General features: G+C 38.8%; 2 protein-coding genes across 4 annotated transcripts in view; both read left to right on the plus strand.

Moving 5' to 3' along the window:
- Positions 1–2,093, plus strand: part of tfap2d (transcription factor AP-2 delta (activating enhancer binding protein 2 delta)) — a 29,129-nt gene extending 27,036 nt beyond the window's left edge. For both annotated transcript variants that reach the window (XM_023839382.2, XM_023839383.2), the window contains one exon: positions 1,757–2,093. In XM_023839382.2, the coding sequence (XP_023695150.2) occupies positions 1,757–1,976 (220 nt within the window). In that variant the 3' untranslated portion in view covers positions 1,977–2,093. The remainder of the gene's footprint in view (positions 1–1,756) is intronic.
- Positions 2,094–10,440: 8,347 nt separating this feature from the next.
- On the plus strand, positions 10,441–23,417 carry tfap2b (transcription factor AP-2 beta). 2 transcript variants are annotated; one of them, XM_023839420.2, is made up of 8 exons: positions 10,454–10,526; positions 12,683–12,721; positions 13,290–13,742; positions 15,111–15,171; positions 17,305–17,524; positions 17,929–18,047; positions 19,024–19,165; positions 20,479–23,417. In XM_023839420.2, exons 1-8 carry the CDS (start codon positions 10,479–10,481, stop codon positions 20,780–20,782), a joined length of 1,386 nt encoding a protein of 461 aa, XP_023695188.1. In that variant the 5' UTR covers positions 10,454–10,478; the 3' UTR covers positions 20,783–23,417. The 2 variants fall into 2 exon arrangements, with proteins under 2 accessions (XP_023695189.1, XP_023695188.1); XM_023839421.2 differs by lacking the exon at positions 12,683–12,721 and having other exon boundaries at positions 10,441–10,526.
- Positions 23,418–23,707: the final 290 nt, after the last annotated feature.

Raw genomic sequence — 23,707 nt, forward strand, 5'->3', positions numbered from 1 at the left:
AAAAATTAATTTGCCTGAACATTAGGAGGATTGTGTAACATTATGCAGAATCTCTTCCCTTTGCCTGCTCTTCTGTCTCCTAGAGGTCAGTCCAGGGAAATGTTCTTAGACTGTATGTGGTGCTGAAGGGTCTGGGTTCTGTCTGATCACAGCTAATATAACCTGAAGGGCCTGGAATGGTGCCCTTGTATTGCAAATACCTTGGTCTGCTACTCAGTTTCATGCACCTTAACACTTTCTTGATACAGTCAGACTCTTAGTCATCTCTGGCCATTAGTCATTTCCCTGGGACTCATGTAACTCTGCTAAATGCTGCGGTCACTGGCATTTTACTGTTTCTGTTTAAGGGGGCATTTTCCCCTTGACTTTGTGAAGTGTAGTACAGGCAGTTCCTGACTGACATAAGCACTCTGCTCCACAAGACACTTTATAGCCCCCTCAGCCAAAAATATACTAACGATGTGTCCTAGGGAGCACAAATTAAATAAATGAAAAGATAAAGTGTACATTTTGCTTTAAGGTGTAAGTCGCCTTCTTGCATTGGTGCTTCCGAAAATCCTGTGTATCTCGCATATATTTTAAATAAGTGTGGATTTATTTAAGTCAGTTTCACGTCACTGCAATGAGTTGGTGCCCCATGCGGGGTTATTCCCTGCCTAGCGCCCGCTGCTTCTGGGCTAAGCTCTGGAGCCCTGTGTACCTGCATAGGACATGTGGGTATGGAAAATGGATGGAATAGCCGGTTTTCTGTCAGTTGAGAATTGAATGTATGAGGCCACCATAGAAATTCCAAGTGGGTTAGATTTGCATGCGGTCTCCTTGCTGATGGTTTTATAAAAGTATTTGAATACAGTCATGAACCAGATCTTGGACAGATGCTTGGATCACCTGCCTGTGACATGGGCTAATGTAGCTCCCTGCTTCCTTCCTACAATAATACAGCTGGTTGCATGTATAATTTTACACCATATAATTTCAAAAGAATGCTCTGTACTACAGAAATAAATGTCAGCTTTGGACACAGACATGCTCAAACTTTCTGTGCATTTGAAGGATCAGCTAATTTATGGCTATTATTAAACAATCCAGCTCGATACACTCTCAAAAGAAGGGTGAAAATTTGTACCTTTGCTTTTCACTGGGGATGTACTCTTGTAATTATACCTTTTAGGGTACAGAAATGGTCTCTGAGGAACATCCCAAAGGTACAAACAGCATTAATATACCATACTTGGTACCGAAATGTTCCTCAGAGTCAATTTCTGTACCTTAAAAGGTACAATTACTTATGGCTAAGGGTACAGTTGGCAGACCCTTGAGGGTACAGCCCCTGTGACAAGCAAAGGTACAAATTCTTACTCTTTTTCTGAGAGTGTATAGGCGGTCCCCAGGTTACAAACAAGATCCGTTAACTACATCTGTCATTAAGTCGAATTTGTAGATAAGTCGGAAAAATAATAAAAACAGTACATAATAATACATAATCATAGTTATACAATAATAATAAAAGTAATTAAATGTGATATTGTACTGTACATCTAGCTGATGGGCACGAACATCACGAAGTAGTGTGTGCATTCGTACTGCAGACCAGTGTATTTAACCCATGACTTTATGGCGACTTGTGAACTTTGTGAACTTGCGCACTGCCTGAAATCTACTCCTCTTTATGAGTGTGCGTGTGAATGCTGTGCATGTTCCTGTAGTGTAAGTGAAAATCCACAGAAGGCCTGACTGAGCATGTTCTCCTTCACAGCCTGATAACCCACGGATTCGGCACACCGGCCATCTGCGCGGCCCTCAGCACCTTTCAGACTGTCCTAAGCGAGATGCTGAACTACCTAGAGAAGCACTCAGCGAGCAAAAACAGCGGCACGCCCGACTCCAGCCAGTTAAACGCCAGCTCGGAGAAGGCACCGCTGAGGAAGACGTTGGAGCCGCAGTCCAAAGACGGCAAGATGGAAAAGACAGAGTGACGGCGCTCGGGACAGACATTTTTTACTGCTGATGACATGTTGATAGTTTAGGGTACATGGTCCAGACCTTAAGGGGTGGTGTCAGATTTTTTTTATTTATTTATTTTTTTTGGGGGGGGGGGGGGGGGGGTACAGCGACATGAGGACAAACACACAGGGTCCACCTCCTTCCAGAACAGCATGGAGCCAACAGTCGCACAGCACCAGGTGATCCCAAATCAGGACAGAAATGTCAAGATGCCAGAGGTCACGTGATCCCCGATATCTGCCATGTGATTGGACGTACCTTCCCACTTCCTCATTCCATCCTCATCTGTGTCTTGACATATATCATGCACATGTATGTTAAGCGTGTATATCTATTCCGTGGGCAGCAGTTGTATGACAATTTGACTGCGAGTGTCTTCTCTTCTTCTGGTTTATTGATGTCTGTAAGCGGATGACAGGACGCCTTTAGCACTCGGCCATGTATTAATGAGCAGCATGTTTATTTTCTGTCTGATGCACTGGAGAGTACGGCTAGACCCCGAACCAGAGCAAAAGGAATGTGGCCCCTGCGTCTTAGGCAGGAGGAGAGCTTTCCGGAAACCATGCACATGGCATGGGGGCATTTTTGCAATATACAGAGCAATTCGGATCTGGGGTTTCCCTACTCATTCAGGTCAGGTGCAATGTGCTTAACAGGTCATACATACCATCTGATCAGGGTAGCTTAATCTAGGCATGGTCTCCATTACAATATTTTGCGATTAGCCTTCTTCAGTGAAGCTCACACATCTGCAGGTAGTTGTCCCCATGGCCACAAGTGCATGAATGTTTTCATCATTCCTAAAAGATGCTCCACCCTGAGGTGGCATGGCAGACCAGGCTAGCCGATGTCATGCAAAGTCGATACCGAAGTCGATACCGCTACAAATGCACACCGACATTCTTGTGTTTTAGCCTCAGGTTTAATTAAAGCTATCAGCTTCATTATTGCAATGACCTTTTTTAGTTATTCATTCCTGGAAACGTTATTTGATTGGTTGGTTTGATCGGAGCAAATATCCATGTTTCAGTTACAACACAGATGTGTTGAATTCAGACCAGAACTGGTTTTTAAAAATTAATAAATTTGAATTAGAGAAGATTAGATGTGAAATAAGTGTTTGTGGCCCTAGCCTACTCTCAGCCTGTTAAAAAAAAACACCCCATTACGGAAAAGTGTAAACTTGTAATATTGTAAAAATTACACTTTTTGCTATTGTTTACTCTGTGTTGTGCATGTTGAACTTTGTACATTATTACGGAAAGGATTTCAGCTCAATTTCAGGAACACAAGTCCGTTTAAGTCCTTTGGTAACATCTGTACAAATATATCTAAATGACAACTTATCTAATAATTTTAATGAGCATATATCAGAAATATCCGTACATTCAGAGGAAGTGGTGTTCAATAAAGCAAATTGTTCTATGTGTAATGTTTGTTTGTTTGCTTATTTAGTGCTTAGTTTTTACAAGTATATAAGGGATAATTAAAAGGTTTCTGTATCCAGCTGATTATTTGGTGCCTTACTTGGTTTTTAATACTAGACCAATTTGGCCTTCTTTTAACGCTGCGTTTTGTTATCGGAACGCAGAAATCGCTCCTGGATTGCGCACGCTCCCGAATTTACGCCGGAATGGCGAATGTTGGCGGGAAAACGATCAACAGTCTTTGGACACGGCGAACTGTCTTCGAACTTTTACATTTTATTTTAAACGGTATCATAGTATGTGTGTAAATACTGTATAACTCTTATTGAATATGGATAGTATCCAGGTGCAAAAAAATAATTTGGTTAAAGAATCCATCATGGATCATGTACAAGTGTGTATTCTCTAAATCTAATAAAGAAAAAACTTGCTAAACACTCATGTTCTATGACAAATATATTAGCTATCACGCATTATTATAATGTATTATAAACAGTCAAAACAGACCAAAAATCTGCAAAAGAAATGAGAATGTATGCACACATTGTTTACCTGAGATAATTCTAACACAGAATTTGTGCGATTTATTAATTGAATAATTGAGTCGTCAGGCAGCAGTAAAGAGTTATTCACAAGCGAAACGCTTCAATGACACCTAAATATGTGGCGAGCGCATTAAGCTGTTGTTACTGTATATTAGTAATAAGACGTATTTTTCTACACGCATAACCACCCCAAGTCACCCCTTAACCTCAGCCCTGCTCCTGGCAAACCATTATTTAAGCGCCAACGCAAACTCTTCTATCAAATAAAACGTATTTTTAAGTATTTAAAAGCAATATCCAAGATACAATTGTGCAGAAAATAATAATAGTTTTTCTGTTAATAGCATAGCTAAATGACAGAAATACTATAATTGGTTTTATTTTAATTTACATTTTTGTTATTCATTTGAAACTCATTTTGTGACACACAATTAGCAATCCCCAGCTATTTAATAAATCTATATAATGCACGAGTTCTTTTCTCGTTCCAGCAAGTTCGTGCCGTTAATTTTTTTTATTAATTCTCGTCGGTCCCAAAGTGATATGTGGATCAGCATATCCCTCATAAATTAAAATCTTTGTAGCATTTTAACATTCTCGGCTTTAGACCGCCTTCTGCACGCTTAAGTCGTGCATTTTTACATTAACTGTTACTATTAATGACTGTCAACTGAAAAATAGTTATTGTGGGAATCAACGATGGCTGCAGTTCACCCGTGGTTACGTCTGGCGATGCAGTTACCAAACGTCGACGAGGAAGACGCCGCCTTCTTTAAAGTTTCTCAAGTTAAATATTGAGTCTCAAGGGGATGCTGGAAATAAAGGGGCTTCGAGTCCTAGCAGCTTATGCATGAGTTACAGGAACTGCTCAAGTTATCTGACGAGATCAAACTTTCAGAAAGCAGCGTTCCTTAAGTAATGTATAGGAATAGCAAGCCTACTAGCTATTCAAAGGGCGAGGTTTTATATAGGAGTCCTAAACGTTTCTAATGTAGGCCTAAATTAATGTATATAATTGTTAGTTTTGCCGCCCAATACAGAATAAGTAAGACGAACAACACTGAATCAATGCAGAATATTTGGGACAAAATACGGCCTATTTTGAGGCTGACGGCTTGACTATAGGCCTATGTTGGTGTCATTGTTATAACAGCATCGTGTGAAAAAACGAGATTCCGCACTATTTGCAATGAGTAAACTAAAACACTAAACAGTAACGTGTGCCATAGCGTCGGAGTTTGTCATATTTTAATTCGATGTGCAGAGGTGTAGTAACGGATTTATTACTGAACTTATGTGAAAGTGGTCCCATTTCCGAGCCTAGTCAATGTCGCCGATGTGAATGCCTCTTTACGCTCGTATACTTTACAACTTGTAAAACGCTGTATGTGGAATCCCTAGCGTGAATAATCAGAAGTTTGTATTGCTAAAGGTTTTACGTTTTAAATATTTTAAATATTTTATATTTATGCTTTGCATAATGTTTAAAGCCATCACCTTCTTTTATGCAGAATGCATCCGACCTACTCAGGAATCCTCGGCGATTACCGTCATATTTATAGTCTTTTTTTTTAACATTTAAAAAAATATAATATTAATTTAAGATTTCATACTGATCTCTGTTTTGCGGAACAAGTCAGTCACCAAGCAACATCTGTACAGATGAAGTCTCGAAGGTTTAAAGGCTGTGGAATCTCATTTCTTTACAAGGAGAAACCTTCAAATAACAATTAACTTTTTATTAATTCAAATCATGTCCATCAATAGAAGTTTACCAGCTAAACGATGTTATTCAAATGCTCATCACATCTTTTTACCCCGTTTTAACTGTAAAGTTCACGAATTGTCGCTAGATTTTCTTTTCAGCATCTTCTGCACAGCGACCTGAGCCGTAAACATACAGCATTTGAGGACAAAACTGGTAAAAAAAAAATCAAACGCTACACAGCTGCTCTCGGGCTCTAGGGGCTGTCATGAAGAACTTTTCATGGACTGGAAGTGAGGAGGAAATGAAAAGAAAGAAAACGGCACCACAAATGTCGAAATCAGCAGCGATGGTGACAGCTGCAGTCGCAGGTGACGCTGACATTCCCAATTTACAATATGTTGATTAGATAGATACATTTCTATGATTACTATGTGTCCCAAAATAATTATCTGGCATAGTTACATATTTTAATAACTGGGCTCCACAAATCAATACATTGAGTGAGTTGCTGTGTTTCATATTACATTACGGCAGGTTACACTGATTCGCTAACGTCACTCTTTAACCGGGTCACTAGGAGTTATACGGATGCGCCTACACACACACACACACACACACACACACACATAAGTTTGTAATTATATCTTTGTGGGGACTCTCCATTCATTTCTATTTTAAAACTGATGACCTTAAGCCCTACCCAGCCCTATCCTTAACCATAAGTAACCAAACTAAATACTTTAGTACAAACTAAACTAAATACTAAGACTTTTTGCATTTTTTTTTTTATTGCATTCACTCATCTTTGTGGGGATCTGAAAAATGGTCCCCACAACGCTAAAATAAAAGGTTTTAATTACATTGTGGGGGACATTTGGTCCCCACAATGTAATATAAGCCTAATCCACACAAACACACACACACACACACCATCATCATCGTCATATCATTCAAAAACAGTTTGAAGGAAGAGTACATGGGTAACTGAGCCGGGCGGTGTTATGTTTCACAAATGGCGCAGATGCGCCATCTGGTGGTAAAATAAGCAGAATAACATGTGTGAATAAAACTTGCAAGGTCTCTTACACCCCTAACCTTCACCGCAAGCATTTTTAGTTTTTTTGATTGTATTCTCAGACCTTTGTGGGGACCTGAAAAATGGTCTAGGTATGACCAATATGAACAATGTAATATAAATATAATTCACACAGACACGTTTGTATTCATATCTTTGTGTGGCCTTAACCCGAATCCCAACTTAACCTTAACCCCTACCCAGCCCTAACCATAACCATACGTAACCAAACAAAATACAACACTTTTGGAGTTTCACCTAAAAAATATGTTCCCACAAGGTCCAAATAGCAGTTTTTCCCCCCATTGTGGGGACATTTGGTCCCAACAATGTAATACATACATGACCACACACACACACACACACACGTACACATACACACAACATCACGCTTACACCTACAGGCACTGGAGAGAATGGATTGAGTTTTAACAGCATAATACAGCCTGAATTGAAAAAGATACTGACTCAAATGGATTATAGGGTATCTTCTGTAAATCCTGGCTATGGAAAAATGAAAGTGTGTGTGAGATTTGCTGTCTAACATTATTGTCTCTGCCTTTATTTCCCAGTGTTGTGTCTACTACTTTGAGCCAAAGACTTCAAAGAGAGTACTTTAGGGTATAGAATTATAAATTTGTGCTACCAGTTGGTTTCTGGACTTAGGAAATTTTCTTTTACCTTTTTTTTTCCAGGAGGCTGTTATACGAAACAGGAAAAACATGGGTTAGTGGCAGTTTTCTGTTCTGCCACTAGGAGCACGGGCACACGTACAGCAGCAGACATCATGACGAACGCCCCAGTCTGCAGAAGATTTTGGCCTAATATTTTCCCACCCTGACAGGGACATCTGTTAGTGCTTGGAGCCTTGGACCCAGTGAGACTGAACTGGTGCCAGTTTCCATCTTTGTGGCCCTGGCTACAGAACACTGGCAGGAATAAACCTCATTTTCAGGCACTGTGCATTCATTTCAGGAATGAAAGTAGGCCAGTCTCTGGACGAGGGCCCAACACTGTCCATAAGTCTGCCTTTGTGTCAGCATTACATTCTAGAAAAAGAAAGAAGACCAGTGATAAAAGAATCTGACACATAAGGCAACTGTTTACGATGCCAGGTTACTTATAAGGGATTCTCTCTCACCTGAAATTGTGAGTAAATGTCACAGAGGAGTGTGATATGACAGTACAACAACAGCCACGTGGATTGTTCACGTATGACACATTAAAGAAAAGGATTAAATCCTCACTAATGTTCCGTGATGCCCATAAAAATGAATGTGGGTGAAAGGTCAAATGTTTTACTCATCATGGCTGGATGGAGTGACACTGAAGTTCTATTCACACCTAATCTAGGCACTTATCTGAATGGCTGGGGGGGGTGTGTGGCTCAGTGGGTTGGGATGCTGTGTCTGTGATTGGAGGATCGCTGGTTCAGGTTTCTGGGTCGGCCGAGTGGTTTTACCGTTGGGCCTTTGAGCAAGACCCTTAACCTCCAATTCCTCCGGGGACCGGCTGACCACATCATTTTGGATAAAAGTGCAAAATAGTGAGTATCAGAATGGAGGTCTGACCTCTGCATATGTCTTCTGTTGCTGTAGCTTTTTAGCTTGTAGCCTGAATATCTTAAATTAGACAGGAAAACTGGGCAGCAATCGCTAAAAGTTAAAACGATTACACGACGTGCAAGTGTGACAGATTTCCATGACGTTGCCCGGTCCGGTTGTCTTTTGAAACGAAACATCATCAAAAACCTTCTGGCAAATAACGGGGCGTCTCATCCAGAATGAGGCAAAAAATCTGCCGGCTTTTCAAAGCGCTTTCCCGCTCCTTGCTACCCTTATTTACATCAATGCGGGATTCTTCTGAAGGAGAGGAAGAAAGGAAGAGGCTCCGTGAGGGAGGGCTGGCCCAGTTACAGGCCCGCCATGCGCCCGGAGGGAGCCCCCTCCCCTCGTATCCCCCTCACCATGTACTGACGCCCAGCTACACTATCACAGGCCCATGTTGCAGGATGTTGCCCTCCGCACATCTTGCTTTATTTTGAATTGTGTGTAGAAATAGCAGCGAATAGTATCATGTTGCTGGTGCATTTCTGCTCACCAGCACAATTACAATTACTCAGTAGCTAAATTACTTATTTTGTTGCAATGGATGACCTATACCTTAACTAAATTAACATAATTGCACTGAATACAAACAAAACACACCAAATAAATTTGCACATTATATTGAAAATATTTTTCCAGTTAAAGCACCGTTTATCTATAATTGCAGTTACATTTAAATATCCAATTAATACTTCTTTTTATTGTATTCATTGTCTTCCTTCTTCGTCAATACACGAATGATCTCTGTCATACAAACAGATCTCCCGTACTTTTTATCAGTGAATGTAAGCAGTTGCTATTCTTTGCCACTAGGGGGAGGTAAAGACTAAAAACTGGAACGTTTGTAAACTGAAGGTCAACGCGTGTTTCAAGACGGTCTGAAGTGACTGTGATGATAATAAAGAAAATATTTTCGTTAAAGACGTCGTGTAATTACAAAGGTCATTTGTGTGGGCGCGTGTCTGTGTTTCAATAAGGCTACAACAATGGACAAAAAGATGTATAAGAGAATAATTGATATCAGTTGTCTGTAATCGGTAGGGGACGCTCCATACAAGTTAATATCTTTTTCTTTTCTTTTTTTAATATGATGACGTTACTCTACTGTCACCTGATTAACGCCGCAATCGAAAAAGCGATATATTACACAATTACATTTGTACAGCTAGACGGACAAGGGGTTGTGTGTGGGAGAAACGTATACCTAAGACAGGCCCAGGTAACTGCTTTAAAGTCCTTAAAGGGACAGAGGAAACAATACAAAGTATGTACCGTTTGAATTACCCGGCGGTCCAGCTGCAGAACAAGCTTGGAAAAAAACATGTAGGCCTAGAAGAAGGAAAAATACAAACACGTGCACTGTACATTTACACACTACGTGCATTTACATGTTACACAAATTATTGTGACTATGGAATGTACTATTAAACGAAATTAAATCTTCGTGTTATATATTTGCGTGTGAGGTATCATAGGGGGTTACTGTTTGCAGCGTTGAGAGAATGAGCATGTCTGCTTTGGCACTGTAGTACAGGAAATGGTACAAATATAAAAAGCACAGAAAATGTTAATATGCGTTTGTGTTTGCGTCCACAGAGATAATATATGCTAAATCGTATAGTTTAATTGTATAGATTAATGTAATTAATTATGCTTTTCTAGGTTATTTTTCCACACAATTTAATCCTATAATGCCTTATAAGAACTCTTCATATTTTGAAGCACAAATTAGCAGAAAGGCCAGCTAGATTAAATATTTATCTTTGTGTTTGTTGCTTTTTATGATGCTTTATCCAAATTCAGTAATAATTGCATCACGATTTATAATCCGTATCACTGGCCGCCAGTTTATGCCCATATGTATGTACAGGATGCTTTATCTGGATTTCCCCCCGTCTTTTATCACAGTGATATTAACTTTTAGTCCAAAGAAGCGTGTGTTAGATATAGATGTAGGACATTTTTATGTGTACACTCTGCGTGTAAGACGTAGAGTGTGTGAGTGAGTGAGTAAGTGAGAGAGAGAGAGAGAGAGAGAGAGGCAGAGAGAGAGAGTTCAGTTATCTACTCCTCACATGAATGCACTCAGTTAACTGAGATCAGTCCGCAAACATGCTCTGGAAACTAGTAGAGAATGTGAAGTATGAAGATATTTATGAGGTAATGTTTTAGTCAATTACTTGAGATTATAGCGGTAGGACATTTTTATTTCCTACATGCTTTTTAGTAATTCACACGGGAACGAACTTTTTAAAAATACAGTTTGACAGATTTGTTAAACATCTCAGATGATGTGGCTGTGATTTATTTTGAGATTTTTTTTTGTCTAGAAACTGCCAGAATGGAATGACGGAAAAAAATTCACACTATAACAAGGTTATTTTGGCAAATGGAGTGTAGTTGGTCTTAAACGTCTGTATACTGACACGTATTAGAATTTATACCTATGGAGCTTAGAGCGAGAAACTTAATTTCTATTTGACGAAAGAAAAATGCGGAGTATATTGTAGTCTAAAGACGTAGAGGGAAATAGGTCTATTTTATATGAATGATTAAATATTCAGCAGAACATAATATTTTAAAAATTAAATAGCATTCTGAAAAAAGAGGACATTCACCAAGAATAGATGTTTGATTAATATTATATAAATAACAGTAAATAATTTCATAGGAAAAAAATACTCATTTGTGGAATTATAAAGAATGATTTGAGTTGAAGTTTAATTCTTGTTTTACGATTGCATTCTGTTGTGCGAAATGGCTAAATGTATTTATAAGTATGGCAAAAGAATAGTTTTAAAATTGCATGCTAGTTCATTTGTTTTATATGACATTTGAATTAAATTGTGCTATTTACAATTTAATAACGCATTTTGAAATAAAAAAGGGATTCTGAATACGATGATTCACAAAGGACCAAATGCGAATCGCTTAAGCTTACCGAAAAATAGCCTTGTTGGTAGGAATCGAAAGGCCACGCGTTTGGATATAAACATAACGGATACGGAGATGGCGACGACCGCGGGAAAAAAAGCACAAAGACCTTTGCAAACGGCGTATGCGGGAGTGCGAGCCGCACTGAATGGACTCCGCGTGAGATTTTACAGACTCTTTAGTTAAGCTTGGCGGGGATCTGCGTTCAATAACCTCAAATACCTTCGCTTTCACAGCTTCTGTCTGGCTAATTATCAACTGCAAAATTGGGGATAAAAATCAGCACGCGAGACCTGTGTCCATGCAAAACGTCAGAAAGTTTAACTTGGGAATATTACTATCTTGCCTTAAGTATAGAAGTATTGTGTATTAAATAACTATGCATCATGTTATAATGAACTAATCTACTTATGTTTTGTATGCATTGTAATTTAGATAAAAATTAATGAGATGACTTGTATGTTTGAGTGAGTCGTGCGGGTCGTTTTCAGTTGTTTGCGAAGTTAAAGAACAAAGTACTTTTGCGGACTCCTGTCGTTCCATTCTATGTTAAATATGCAGGTCTGGAGGACGGCGGTTATATACTGGGTTTGTGCAAAGATTAAACACAAACGTTGAAGTTCAGTCGCGATGTTACCTCCAGGAGTGATTAAAATGTATTAATGCTGAGTGTGGATGTCACCTGAGCTAAATTTATTATAGGTGTAAATCTGTAAACGTTGAAACTAAAAGAAAAAAAATCTTAATAATACATCAAATCGAAAGAAATAGAAATTTAATAAAGGTAACTTAAAGGTCATTTATGTGTACGAATGAATGCATGCTTTGCTTTACGTCGCCTTGTGCGCATACATGCGTACTGTATGTATATTATAACATATGTGTGCGCCTGTATGTATGTGTGTACAAATGTTTGCACGCGTCCGTTTTCCTGTTGCCTCTCACACGCTAAACTTTGCTAAAAGTCTTCCTCTGCCAGCCCCCCTTGTTTGATTACATCTAGTAATTCTCAGCTGAATGAACGTCATTTACAATAGCAGGGGAGCGCCAGAGCTGACTGCAGCTTCACGCTCCGTTTGTCCGCCATTCTCGCTTTAAGTATTCCTGTAATATTAATAGTCATGAATAACAATTATTATGAGGTGGTGTAGAGAAGCGGAGGGAAGGAGCAGGCGAGCAGTTCGACTCAAGCTTTGGATTGAAGAGGACTCTAGCTGAAACCTGAGACAAATATAACATTTATGCCCGAATAACACGATAACTGTTTAATCGCGATCTGGAGAAATAGTTAATGGAAAGTACTGGACACCGCAAAATATTTTTTCCTGCTACGCTGTATACACTGATTTCTTTCTAATTTTTATTGTTTTTGCTGTGAACAGACCGTCTCCCAGATGTTAGTCCATACTTATTCAGCTACGGTGAGTCGGGTCGTTGATGTTACTTTTTTAAACATTTAAGCACAATTTAAATTTCGCTTAGCTGGAATTATAAGTGCCGAAGTTAAAGCTGGTGGAGGATGGTCTGTTATTATTCATTGGTGCTTAGCGTTCTTATATCTTGTCGGTATATATTAGCGGGCGTTTGATGACAAAAAAAAATATTTTCATCTATTTTTGACCAGTATACACACTGTTGCGTACAATTTATGAAGTGGCCTATTGCAAAACAGCGTATGCTTAAGCCCCCAATTTATTTACCGTAGTTTTAACATTAGGACACAATTGTTTTTGGTTCTGCTTGTGACGAGATCGCAAAAAGAAAATTGAAAAAGAATAGGGAACAGTGTCTTTATAATAAACGAATATTTTGGGTCATATTGCGTCATGGGCCTTGTACACTTCTTCTTTTTTTGCTTTTTTAGCTGCAAGGTATTTAGTTTTACATCCCACTTTAATGTCTTTTCATATAAATGCATTGTATTTAGTTTGTGTCTGAATTACTGCACTGTATCATGTGTAAAATATCCCCGTGCTCTGTGTTTTGAAGGACCGGCACGATGGAGTACCGAGTCACAGCTCCAGGCTGTCCCAATTGGGCTCGGTGTCACAGGGACCGTACTCCAGCGCCCCGCCGCTGTCCCATACTCCATCATCGGACTTCCAGCCGCCCTACTTTCCGCCGCCATATCAGCCGCTTCCGTACCACCAGAGCCAGGATCCGTATTCCCACGTTAATGACCCTTACTCCCTGAACCCTCTACATCAACCCCAGCAACATCCCTGGGGGCAAAGACAGCGACAAGAGGTTGGAAATGAGACAGGCTCTTTACTGCCCCAGCCGCGGGCATCTTTGCCCCAGCTCTCTGGACTCGACCCCAGGCGGGACTATGCCTCCGTTAGGCGGCCAGACGTGCTTCTTCACTCGGCGCCCCACGGGCTCGAATCTGGAATGGGAGACAGTCTGTCGCTTCACGGCCTTCACGGAATGGAAGACGTGCAGGTGAGTGCTTCCACTTCCCTGTTTACATTTGCATCCCCTTTGCATGCTACAGAAAGTGAACGGCACTGGGTATAGTGTGCTTCTACATTTTAAGCGATATTCTGGTACTGAGATGTGCGCATTTGCCTATAATATTTTTGAATATGGCCATTTTATAATGTTTCAATATACTTGTAATTTTGACCTACATCTCAGTTATCATTTATTAGTAAAGCACAAATATCAGATTTTCCGATTCTATATTTCGAATTAATATAGTACGACAATATAACGAAGATTCCTTTTGGTTTGTAATGCATATATTCTGGAATTCTTCGAAATGCATGCTGTAATACTCAGTCATAAAGAATGTCTTGGGCTTTGTTAACTGAGGTTACAACTGTGTTCTTCACCGCCCTGTTTGAAGAGGCCGGCGCGTCTGTCTTGACAAGTCTCAATGAAATTTTTAGCGACAAGTTTTCCTAATTTTCGTATTTAGTCCAAATTAAATCTTTACAATCCCCGGAGTGAGTATTAAATACCAACACGCTGTGTGAATATCTTGTACAGAAAACAGCAGGTGGTCCTAATTAGACAGAAAATCAGACAAGTACGCTGTCATTAACAAATCTTCAAAACGGTAGCGTCGATTCTTCGGCAGCAAGTAGAGCAATTAAATTAAACATCACCACAATACATTCTATTTAAACTGTAATGCAATAAATATAAAATATTTCTTAGTCTTGATATATTAATCTTTATCTTGAACTACTATCATCATCTATGTAAAAGAATTTACTATTAATTGGCCTAGTTACAATTAATTATGAATTGTTATTATTTAAGCTGCTAGCGATTGATGAAAGAAAATATTGCTAGACAAATAGCAGCTTGTGTTTGATAAAGTAAACACCAAAGCTTGTGTCTTGACTTAAATGCTTATTCCTGAAAACACACCCGTGGCACCATGCTAAAGCGAACAGGCCCGCATGTAACCGGCGTACGATTCGTGTCATACGGTTACTTTCACTTGTTATTCCTTTGACTTTTTTTTACTGCTCTTTGTTTTACTCAATATTTTACTTTAAAATTGACATTTTTATTGACAGGCACTCGCATCTGTGAAATCAGTATTTTAATTCATTTCACTTGTTAAACTTGCAAGCATTTCTAAAACTAACTGTTGTATAAATAACCTGTCTCCTAGTAAATGTAATGACAACGAGATTTGTTTTTACATCTTTTCGTTCCTTTTAAGTATGTCTTTATTGCGTGGTCGTATATTAAAGAAATATATCATTTTTGGGTCTTAAATAAAAATTGGCGTCTTTTCATTAAAATCCTGCGTAATGAAGCTTTGTCCGATTTGCGGCATCTTTCCGTTTGCAGGCCGTTGAGGACGCAAACAACAGTGGAATGAATCTTTTGGATCAGTCGGTCATTAAAAAAGGTAAGGCAATATAAAATATTTATGGTTGGCGTACGACATAGAAAGGCTTTGACTTTGCTAGATTTTATAAAATAGATTTTGTTGTTGTGATTGCTTGGCAATATTAACTGAAGAAAATAAACAAGAAATAAACATTTCGGAAAATAATTCTGGATGTATTCTTCAATTAAAAGTCTAACTAATAATGTTAATTGATTTTAAGTTTCCATGCAACGTCGTACATAACTTCTAGATAGACGGATCTAAATTACGCAACTGTCAAGTAATTTTAGATGGTCTCATCCTGTTGCTATTCATTGCAGCCTTTCAGTCCGCGCAGCTACTATGACGTTTGCTACATAACTCTAAAAAAAACCTTTAGTTTAAACATTTATTGTGTTTAAGTCAGGGATGCCAACTTGGTGGTTGAATTTGACCGCCGCGTTTGACAAATAACTTCACGTCAAAGATAAATACCGCATCAGTCAGAGTAACAGTTATGAAATGCAAAATGTACGCGCTTTCTGCATGTCGCGGTTTTGTGCCATTAATCACTGTAGAAATCATTAGAAGAAATTGCCAGGAATGCACTCCTAACCAACGATTGGTCGAATTTTCGAATATAAGTTTTAAAAGACTAAACCCTTTTATCGTGCACATAAACTACACCGAGCTATAGAACAGAGAGTGTTTGAATAATACTTTAATTATTAAACTGCAGCATTAAATACTACCATAAAATTAGGCCTATGTGAAATACGTTTTTACCCTTTATTTCCCTTTTAATTTGTATAGAACAGCGCGACTGGAAATCACGGGCCATTGTTAGGGAGTGATTATTTCCGAGGTAATTCGGGATATGAGGTCCCCGAAGAGCGAACATATGAGTGGAGTTAAAGTAGCCAGCCTGATAAATGTCTTTTTCATGTGGATTTCTCCTGAGCTCGTTTAGGGCCAATTTCCAGTATTATCCTCTGTTGAGCTGTTAATACAAAAGGCAGGGACCGTGACCTCTGCGGTCTCGCAGTCCTGGAATAGCCAGCGTCAAGACATTTTGCTGTTATTTAAATGTGATAATTATAACGACCAGTTATTTATAGAAAATTAAATAGATCAATAACGACGTATTCCTGATACATTTACTGCTCAATCTCAATTTGGTTTTAGATAGGCTTCAATACTCGGTAATTGTATTAAATTTATCCAGAGCAGAATTTTACTAGATACATACGTTTTCCATATAATAGTTTTCTTTGACATTAGTGGTACGAAAAAAATCAAGACATATAAGTAAATCATAAAAAAACTTGACAGTTTATGGCAGGTAGAGCTGTTACACGAAATGGGCTTTAAAATATATTACTGTGTGTCTGCATGTGGGATTTCACGTTTGATAAAATATGTTTGATGAGTCAACCATCCACCCACCCATCCGTTTTCTATACGGATATATTGTCTAAATGTTTGAAGTTGCAGATAAGCATCATATAAATTTAACGTTGGACAATTTTATGGATGCTTGGCGTGGTTCTCTTGGCACACACATAGCAATTTTGGCCTTAAAATTAGTTCACGATCATCATATAATTCATAATTATTGTTATTACCTCTTTGCCCTTATTTCATAAATCAACGCAATTACGGCTTTGTGAATCCGACACGTCATTTGCGGGAGGAGTGAAAACTTATTTTGTTTTGTTCCCTAATGAGTTTCGAAATTAAACAATTGCATTTATTTAGTAAAAGTTTTCCTATCAGGAGCAAGACTATAAACAACAACAACAACAACAATAATAATAATAATAATAATAATACATGTACATGTTTTTTCGTTTTCAACTAATATTTAGTCAATCACCACTGCGGCTTAGCATTAAAAACTGAACTATACTTTTAAAAAAAATAACTACAGTAGGCCTAATATTCCTGGTTATAATTTAAATAGAACAAAATGGAAACACGATGTATCTAGGGCTGCATTTGCAACAGCTTTTTGCGCAGAATACAAATTATTATGGTATTCCGGGGTTGTATAAATGAATTAACTCCAACTTAAAGTCAATGAAATGCGGCAACGTTGAGTTTATTAATCTCGACGCGAGTGTTTTTGGGAATATTTCTCCATCCGACTCGCCCTTCTTGCTCCCTTCTCAGTTCCCGTCCCGCATAAGAGCGTGGCGTCTCTCATGATGAGCAAAGACGGCTTAATTGGCGGCATCAGCGTGAACGTGAACGAGGTCTTCTGCTCCGTGCCCGGCCGCCTGTCCCTCCTCAGCTCCACTTCTAAGTACAAGGTGACGGTGGGTGAGGTTCAGCGGCGTCTCTCCCCACCGGAATGCCTCAACGCCTCCCTGCTGGGGGGTGTCCTCAGGAGGTAAGACCAAATCTGCCGCCATTACACTTATTCAGGTATTCATTTTAAATCCATTCTTTGCATACATCTAGAGAACGTCTTTATACTGCATTGAGGGTCGCTTCAAAGTTTCCATAATGCATTTAACATTCTCCTTTTAGCAATTATGAAATAATGAGCCCAGAAATAAACTTATATGTAGGCCTATGTAGATATAGGAAAAGCTGCTGTTTAAAATCCGCACGCCGCCAGGTTTACCATGGTCGTATAAAAGGGATTAATCAGTAGGCCTATAGACTGAGATACATATTATGTTCATTTTTCTATTAACATGTATTGTAAGGTAAAATTTAAATGTTGTATAATGAAATACGCGCACATATTCCACATGTTTATGACGTGACGTTTTTGTCTTTATTTTGCAGAGCAAAATCTAAAAACGGTGGCAGATCTTTGAGAGAAAAGCTTGAGAAAATCGGTTTGAATTTACCTGCTGGCAGACGCAAAGCTGCCAACGTCACACTACTGACGTCACTCGTAGAAGGTAAATATGTGACCGTCTGTTAATCCCATTTAATGCCATCGTGGTAGAGCCTGCTAATTCTCTCAAACATTCCTTTTAATTTGGCGAGACGTTTGTATGACTATATGTCTTTCTTTAAGAGAAAATAATTAACAGTGTAGGCCCATAGGAAGGCTAAGCAAGAAATAAAATCGAACAAATATACACAATTTGACATGAAATTGGGATTGGGATTGTTTATCTGTCCCGAACAAGGAGTAGAGAGATCAAAGACATAAAACATAAAAGAGCGCGCAGACGCCACATACATACACACACGCATCACATACATACACACACCACATACATACATACATACACACACCACATACATACATACACACAACACACACGACGATGCGGGCATACGTCTGCATTTCTCTGTGTGCATGTATACAATGTACAAATACATACAGATAGGCCTAACAGAAATGTATTTTGTCAAAAACATTTTTTTAGGGGAAAGATTGCAAAAGCACACATACAGAAACACAAGTCATATTTATTTCAGGTTAAAACAGTATAAAATTAAATATGTAAATTTTAGGTTATAGCAAGATATTTATCCAAGGCAGACCAGAGCCCTATGCTTTCAATATATTTTCTAAGTTCTCAGATGTCTATTATTATTATTATTATTATTATTATTATTATTATTATTATTATTGAAATAAATAATAATTACGGTTAGTGTACCGTGTCACAGTCCGTAAGGGGGAAAAGCCAAAACTATGCATGTGATGATGTCTATTGCTGGGATGATTATACCACCCTTTGTATTTTTTTACAGAGAATTCATTCATGCTGTCGAAGCGTTAAAAACGACCACATTCCATTGTATTTGAATTCACAAAGAGTACGGTTTATGATTCATACACCGAAGGGAAAGTTCAGTGTACAACAAAACAGCAGTTTTCCCACTACACTGATGTAACCATGTGATCCTTTCCGTTCCCAGGAGAAGCGGTCCATTTGGCCAGAGACTTCGGCTATATATGTGAAACGGAGTTTCCCACAAAAGCCGTGTCCGAGTACCTGAACAGGCAGCACACGGACCCCAACGAGCTGCACTCGCGGAAAAACATGCTGCTGGCCACTAAGTACGTTCGTGTGCTGCGATACGCGGCTACACACTGTCTTATTCGGCGAAACGTCCATCCATACAACCATTTTCTGTAACCTCTTGTCCTACTCAGGGACCGTGAAATGTATAAAAGACCCCATCGTAATATATTCGTTTGAAAAAGATACGGTAACATTTAAAAAATTAACCTTAGACTAGACTAGACAGACTTGACTAGATTTTTAAAGTGGTTTATTTGACTATTTTATTTTAATGTGAATTTTGGGAACCACAATTGGCTGTTCCGTAAATGAAGCTTACAGGTGTATTTAATTAGACAGAACAGGACTTGTGTCATGGATTTTTTTGTTATTGTTATTTTATAAATTCGCTGGTGTAGTTCTCCTGTCAGATGCAGATCCACCCTGAACGTTTCAAAATTGCAGCTGTTCGCTTTCAGCCTAGCCTTGCGTTACCTCCCCCCTGTCAATCAAGCCAAGCCCCTGGCCTCGGGAAAATATTAACGTACATAACTATTTAATACGCTCTTTTATTGGTATTTCAAAGATCCTGTATTTTCTTAATATCAATGCTGGATAAAGCTGGAGCAGCGCAATGTAGTAGTAGTAATAATAATAATAATAATAATAATAATAATAATAATAATAATAATAATAATAATAATAATAATAATTGGAGTGGAGTTTAGATCGTTTGGTGTTAACTTTGCATTAGTTTTATTTTAGGCTAACATTACATCTTCAAATTTTAAGTGATATTCTGCAAAATGTGTTGGACACGTGCACAAAATACATTTTAAAAGTCAGTCAGGTTTGCCCATTGGCTTCCTAAGGGTTCTCTGGGTTTGATAGGCATTTTCCTTTGGGTTATAATGCATGGATGCCCTGGTTATTTAATCGTTTGCAGATAGGCTGTCAAACGTTTGAAGGTTTAAGGTTCAGGGGTCATTTTGGTTCACTGAACAGTTAATTGCAGTGTCTTAAGGACTTAAACACATTTGGCTGACCTTTTATCATTTTCTTAGAGACCTCTTTTTCATCTCAAGTAACACTTCCAAAGGAAGGCGATCAATATGTTTGACACACACATTAAAATATTTATAAGGTAATACTTTAACTGATTAATAAAATAAAACGTCTTATTAGAAGATCCACGGATGATTCTGGAATGTTTCTGGGAGACTGTTGCATGTGTACGGGAGGATTATTTGGATATTTTTTGCATTGTTTTGACATGTGACATGTGCTCCGTGTTTCGGCGGTGTGTGTGTGTGGCGTATCCTGTCGGGCCTTCAGACAAGTCATCCTGTCCTGTATCTTCATCTCCTAGGCAGCTCTGCAAGGAATTCACAGATCTGTTGGCCCAAGACAGGACACCGCTGGGTAACAGCAGACCCACACCCATCTTGGAACCGGGCATCCAGAGTTGCCTCTCCCACTTCAGCTTCATCACCCACGGCTTCGGCTCACCGGCCATCTGCGCCGCCCTCACCGCCTTGCAGAACTACCTGACAGAGGCCCTCAAAGGCCTGGACAAGATGTTCTTAAACAACAACAACAACACGAGTCGACACACTTCGGGCGAGGGACCCGGCTCCAAGGCTGGAGATAAAGACGAGAAACATCGGAAATAGATCACGCGAGCAAGAGAATCGCCCAAATCCTTTATATTCTAGCTTTAAAACATTACAGTTACTTTGGGGGAAAATAACGTGCTTGAAGAAGAATCAGAATTTAAATAAGAAGATGGAAGAGAAGAAAAAATAGAAGTTGCATACTGGTGACGGTTAAGCAGGTTTTGTATCCCGTTAAGTACGTTTAGATTATGATTTAAGCATTCTGTTAAGGATCTTCATACAGGTCTGCCTGAAAAACATTCCAAGACGAAGATCTGCAGCTGCAGACTGGCCAAATCTCCAGTCTTTGTCCAGCTCCCTGTTGAATAGTGCGTGGATTTGTCAACTGCTCAAGACTCCAGTAGGAACGCAGGTTTCCGCAAGCATAGCGTAACTGGGCCAAGCTCCCGGTCAGGACCGCGTCACCGTACGTCTGTTCCATGTCGGTTCACTCCGAGGCTGAGCCAGACTCGGGCAGTCGTCTGTGTCACTTTTCGGGGATTGCCACACATTTGCACTGTTCAGCAAATGTATTGGCCTTGTTCCAAATATAGTGCCCCACATTACCAATGGTCTATGAAGTTAGGTCATTGAGCAGTATACAAACTGTATAAATATCCCGTAGGACATTTCCAAAGAGGGTTTAGGTCAAGTAATACCCATGGTGTGTGAACTTCATATGAAACTATTTGTTGACATCCTGAAACCAATCTTTAATCGTCTGAATTGACAACCCATCGACGGATAAGGCTATGTCTTGGCATATTTGTGCATTTACACACAATTAAATACGTACTCCTATAGCAACTACATTTTATTTGCTACTGTCAATTTCCATTAATCTTTCCACTGCAACAGCCTTTAAAGATTTATCATTTAAGTTCCTTCGAGGATCTAATTAATCGCCCAGAAGAGAAAGACACAAGCTTAAGGCTTGCGGCTTTGCGATGTCAGGCACACGGTTGAGTAAGAGCCTCCACTGACGCGTTTATGGAACGACATATACTATAAAACCCAAGAAACTGCTTTAACGCGGTACTTATTATTATAAACTGCATGAGCATATGTGGACGTTTAAATGCGTTCGGCCCACGTTGTTACATTAACCACCTTAACCACGATAAGGAAGGCAATTTCAGGAAAGAAGGCCGGAGAATAGATACGAACAGGCCAAATTGCTTCGCGCCGATTAAAATCTTGAAATACGAAAAAAGAGGGGGAAAAACAGGCCCTGGTTTTCTGAAACATCTACACAGTTCAAATAAAAACGAGCAAAATTCCCATAGGATTAACAGTTATTTGCTTGTTTTGACTCAAACTGAAACTGCATTTTTAAACTTTCGATGCCTTCGTTGTAAGGTTTTATTCTGACGCATAAATTAAATAAATTAAATTTAGTTTCGATTTAAACGGTTGCCGATTGTGTTATAAAAGCTTTTTTTTAAAAGGCCGTTACATTTTAAAAACACGCAGCTAGCCGAATGTAGTTATTTAACTAAATATTTAGTATAATTACATTAGAAACAAACTGCCAAGCGGTGTTAACACACAGGCAACACACTGACATGGTTCCTAATTTACAGTTTCAGGTGCAGAACATGAATTTCTTCTATAGCCTATGTATTTATTAAATATTCCTGGGTGGAATACTGGTGGGGGGGTTCATTTAAATAAAATGCTAAATGTCTCAGTGGCAGCAGACGATTTCCCCACGCAAACAAATCAGAGTAGTGTCCAGTAATTTGTGTAACTTTTAGAAGATTTTATGCAAAAGACTAATATATCTTATTATTTATTTTTAGCTGGAGAAAATCTTTAATCTCCGAGTTTTCACAGCGTGGGCTCCTCATTCGTCATAAATCACGTCACCCAGACCATTACCTGCTAATGGAGAGAGTATACCTTGTAATTTAAAAGGCGACTTTATCTCTCATTTGGGTTTCTCCATTATTTCAGTGTTTGACATTACAGTGACCTCTATAATTCGACTAAGTGTATAACTGACGGTGTGGTGAGTTTGTTATTTCTGAATTTTTAATGAGTAATGCTGTTACAACTGTCCATATCTTGCTTTCGAGTTTCTTCCTTTAAATCAGATAATCATGCACTTACAACCGAAACCGGATTTCGTCTGTCTTTAAAAATGCGATGATTATGTCCGAATGATTTCATTGTAGCTCACGATGACGTGAAGGACACTGATCTCTTGCCATTTGTTATCAGAGAGAATAGGACAAACGCATAAGCGAGAAAATACATAGACGTACATTTAAGTACAATGCGAACCCTTCACACTTATGCCAGAATATATTGCTAAATGTCGTCATTTTATTGACCTTTACTGAAATCCAATATCTGTCGAACGGAACCTCCTTTTGGTACAGGTTATGGGAGGAAGCGACTGATATTTATGTTTGTACATATTTATTTATGCTTAATTTAATGGAAGTTTGTAAATATGGTGAGCAAGCAGTTTGGATTATTTATCTGTGACTATACCTCTGTGAGTGGGTGAAAACGCTTGACTTTAGATAGTATCCTGTAATTTTTCTGTTCCTTAGACAAGTTGTTATGGTGGTGGGTAGAATTTGGTTCTTGTCCAGTGATTTCATTTATATTAAAATAATTATAATAAACTTCGTGTTTTACCGTACATGTTTCTGTTTAAAATGTTGAATTTCCGCATTGTAATATTGGGCAAGAACTCTGCAAGCGACCTACTGCAAAATTAAATTAAACACAACAGCTTTTTAAGGATAACGACGAAAGCGTGTAACAGAAGGACACTGTTTCATTCGGCCTATCTGTTTCCGGTTATATATATGAGTGTTTTAGAAACACATTTTAAATACATGAACGTGTTTATCAACTAGTGGGTGAGTTTACTTAGTATTGAAAATAGAATATAAAGGTTTGTTTTTCGATTCTTTTCTAAACACTTAT

Source organism: Paramormyrops kingsleyae, chromosome 19 (genome assembly GCF_048594095.1).
Source record: "Paramormyrops kingsleyae isolate MSU_618 chromosome 19, PKINGS_0.4, whole genome shotgun sequence".
NCBI classification, from domain to species: domain Eukaryota; kingdom Metazoa; phylum Chordata; class Actinopteri; order Osteoglossiformes; family Mormyridae; genus Paramormyrops; species Paramormyrops kingsleyae.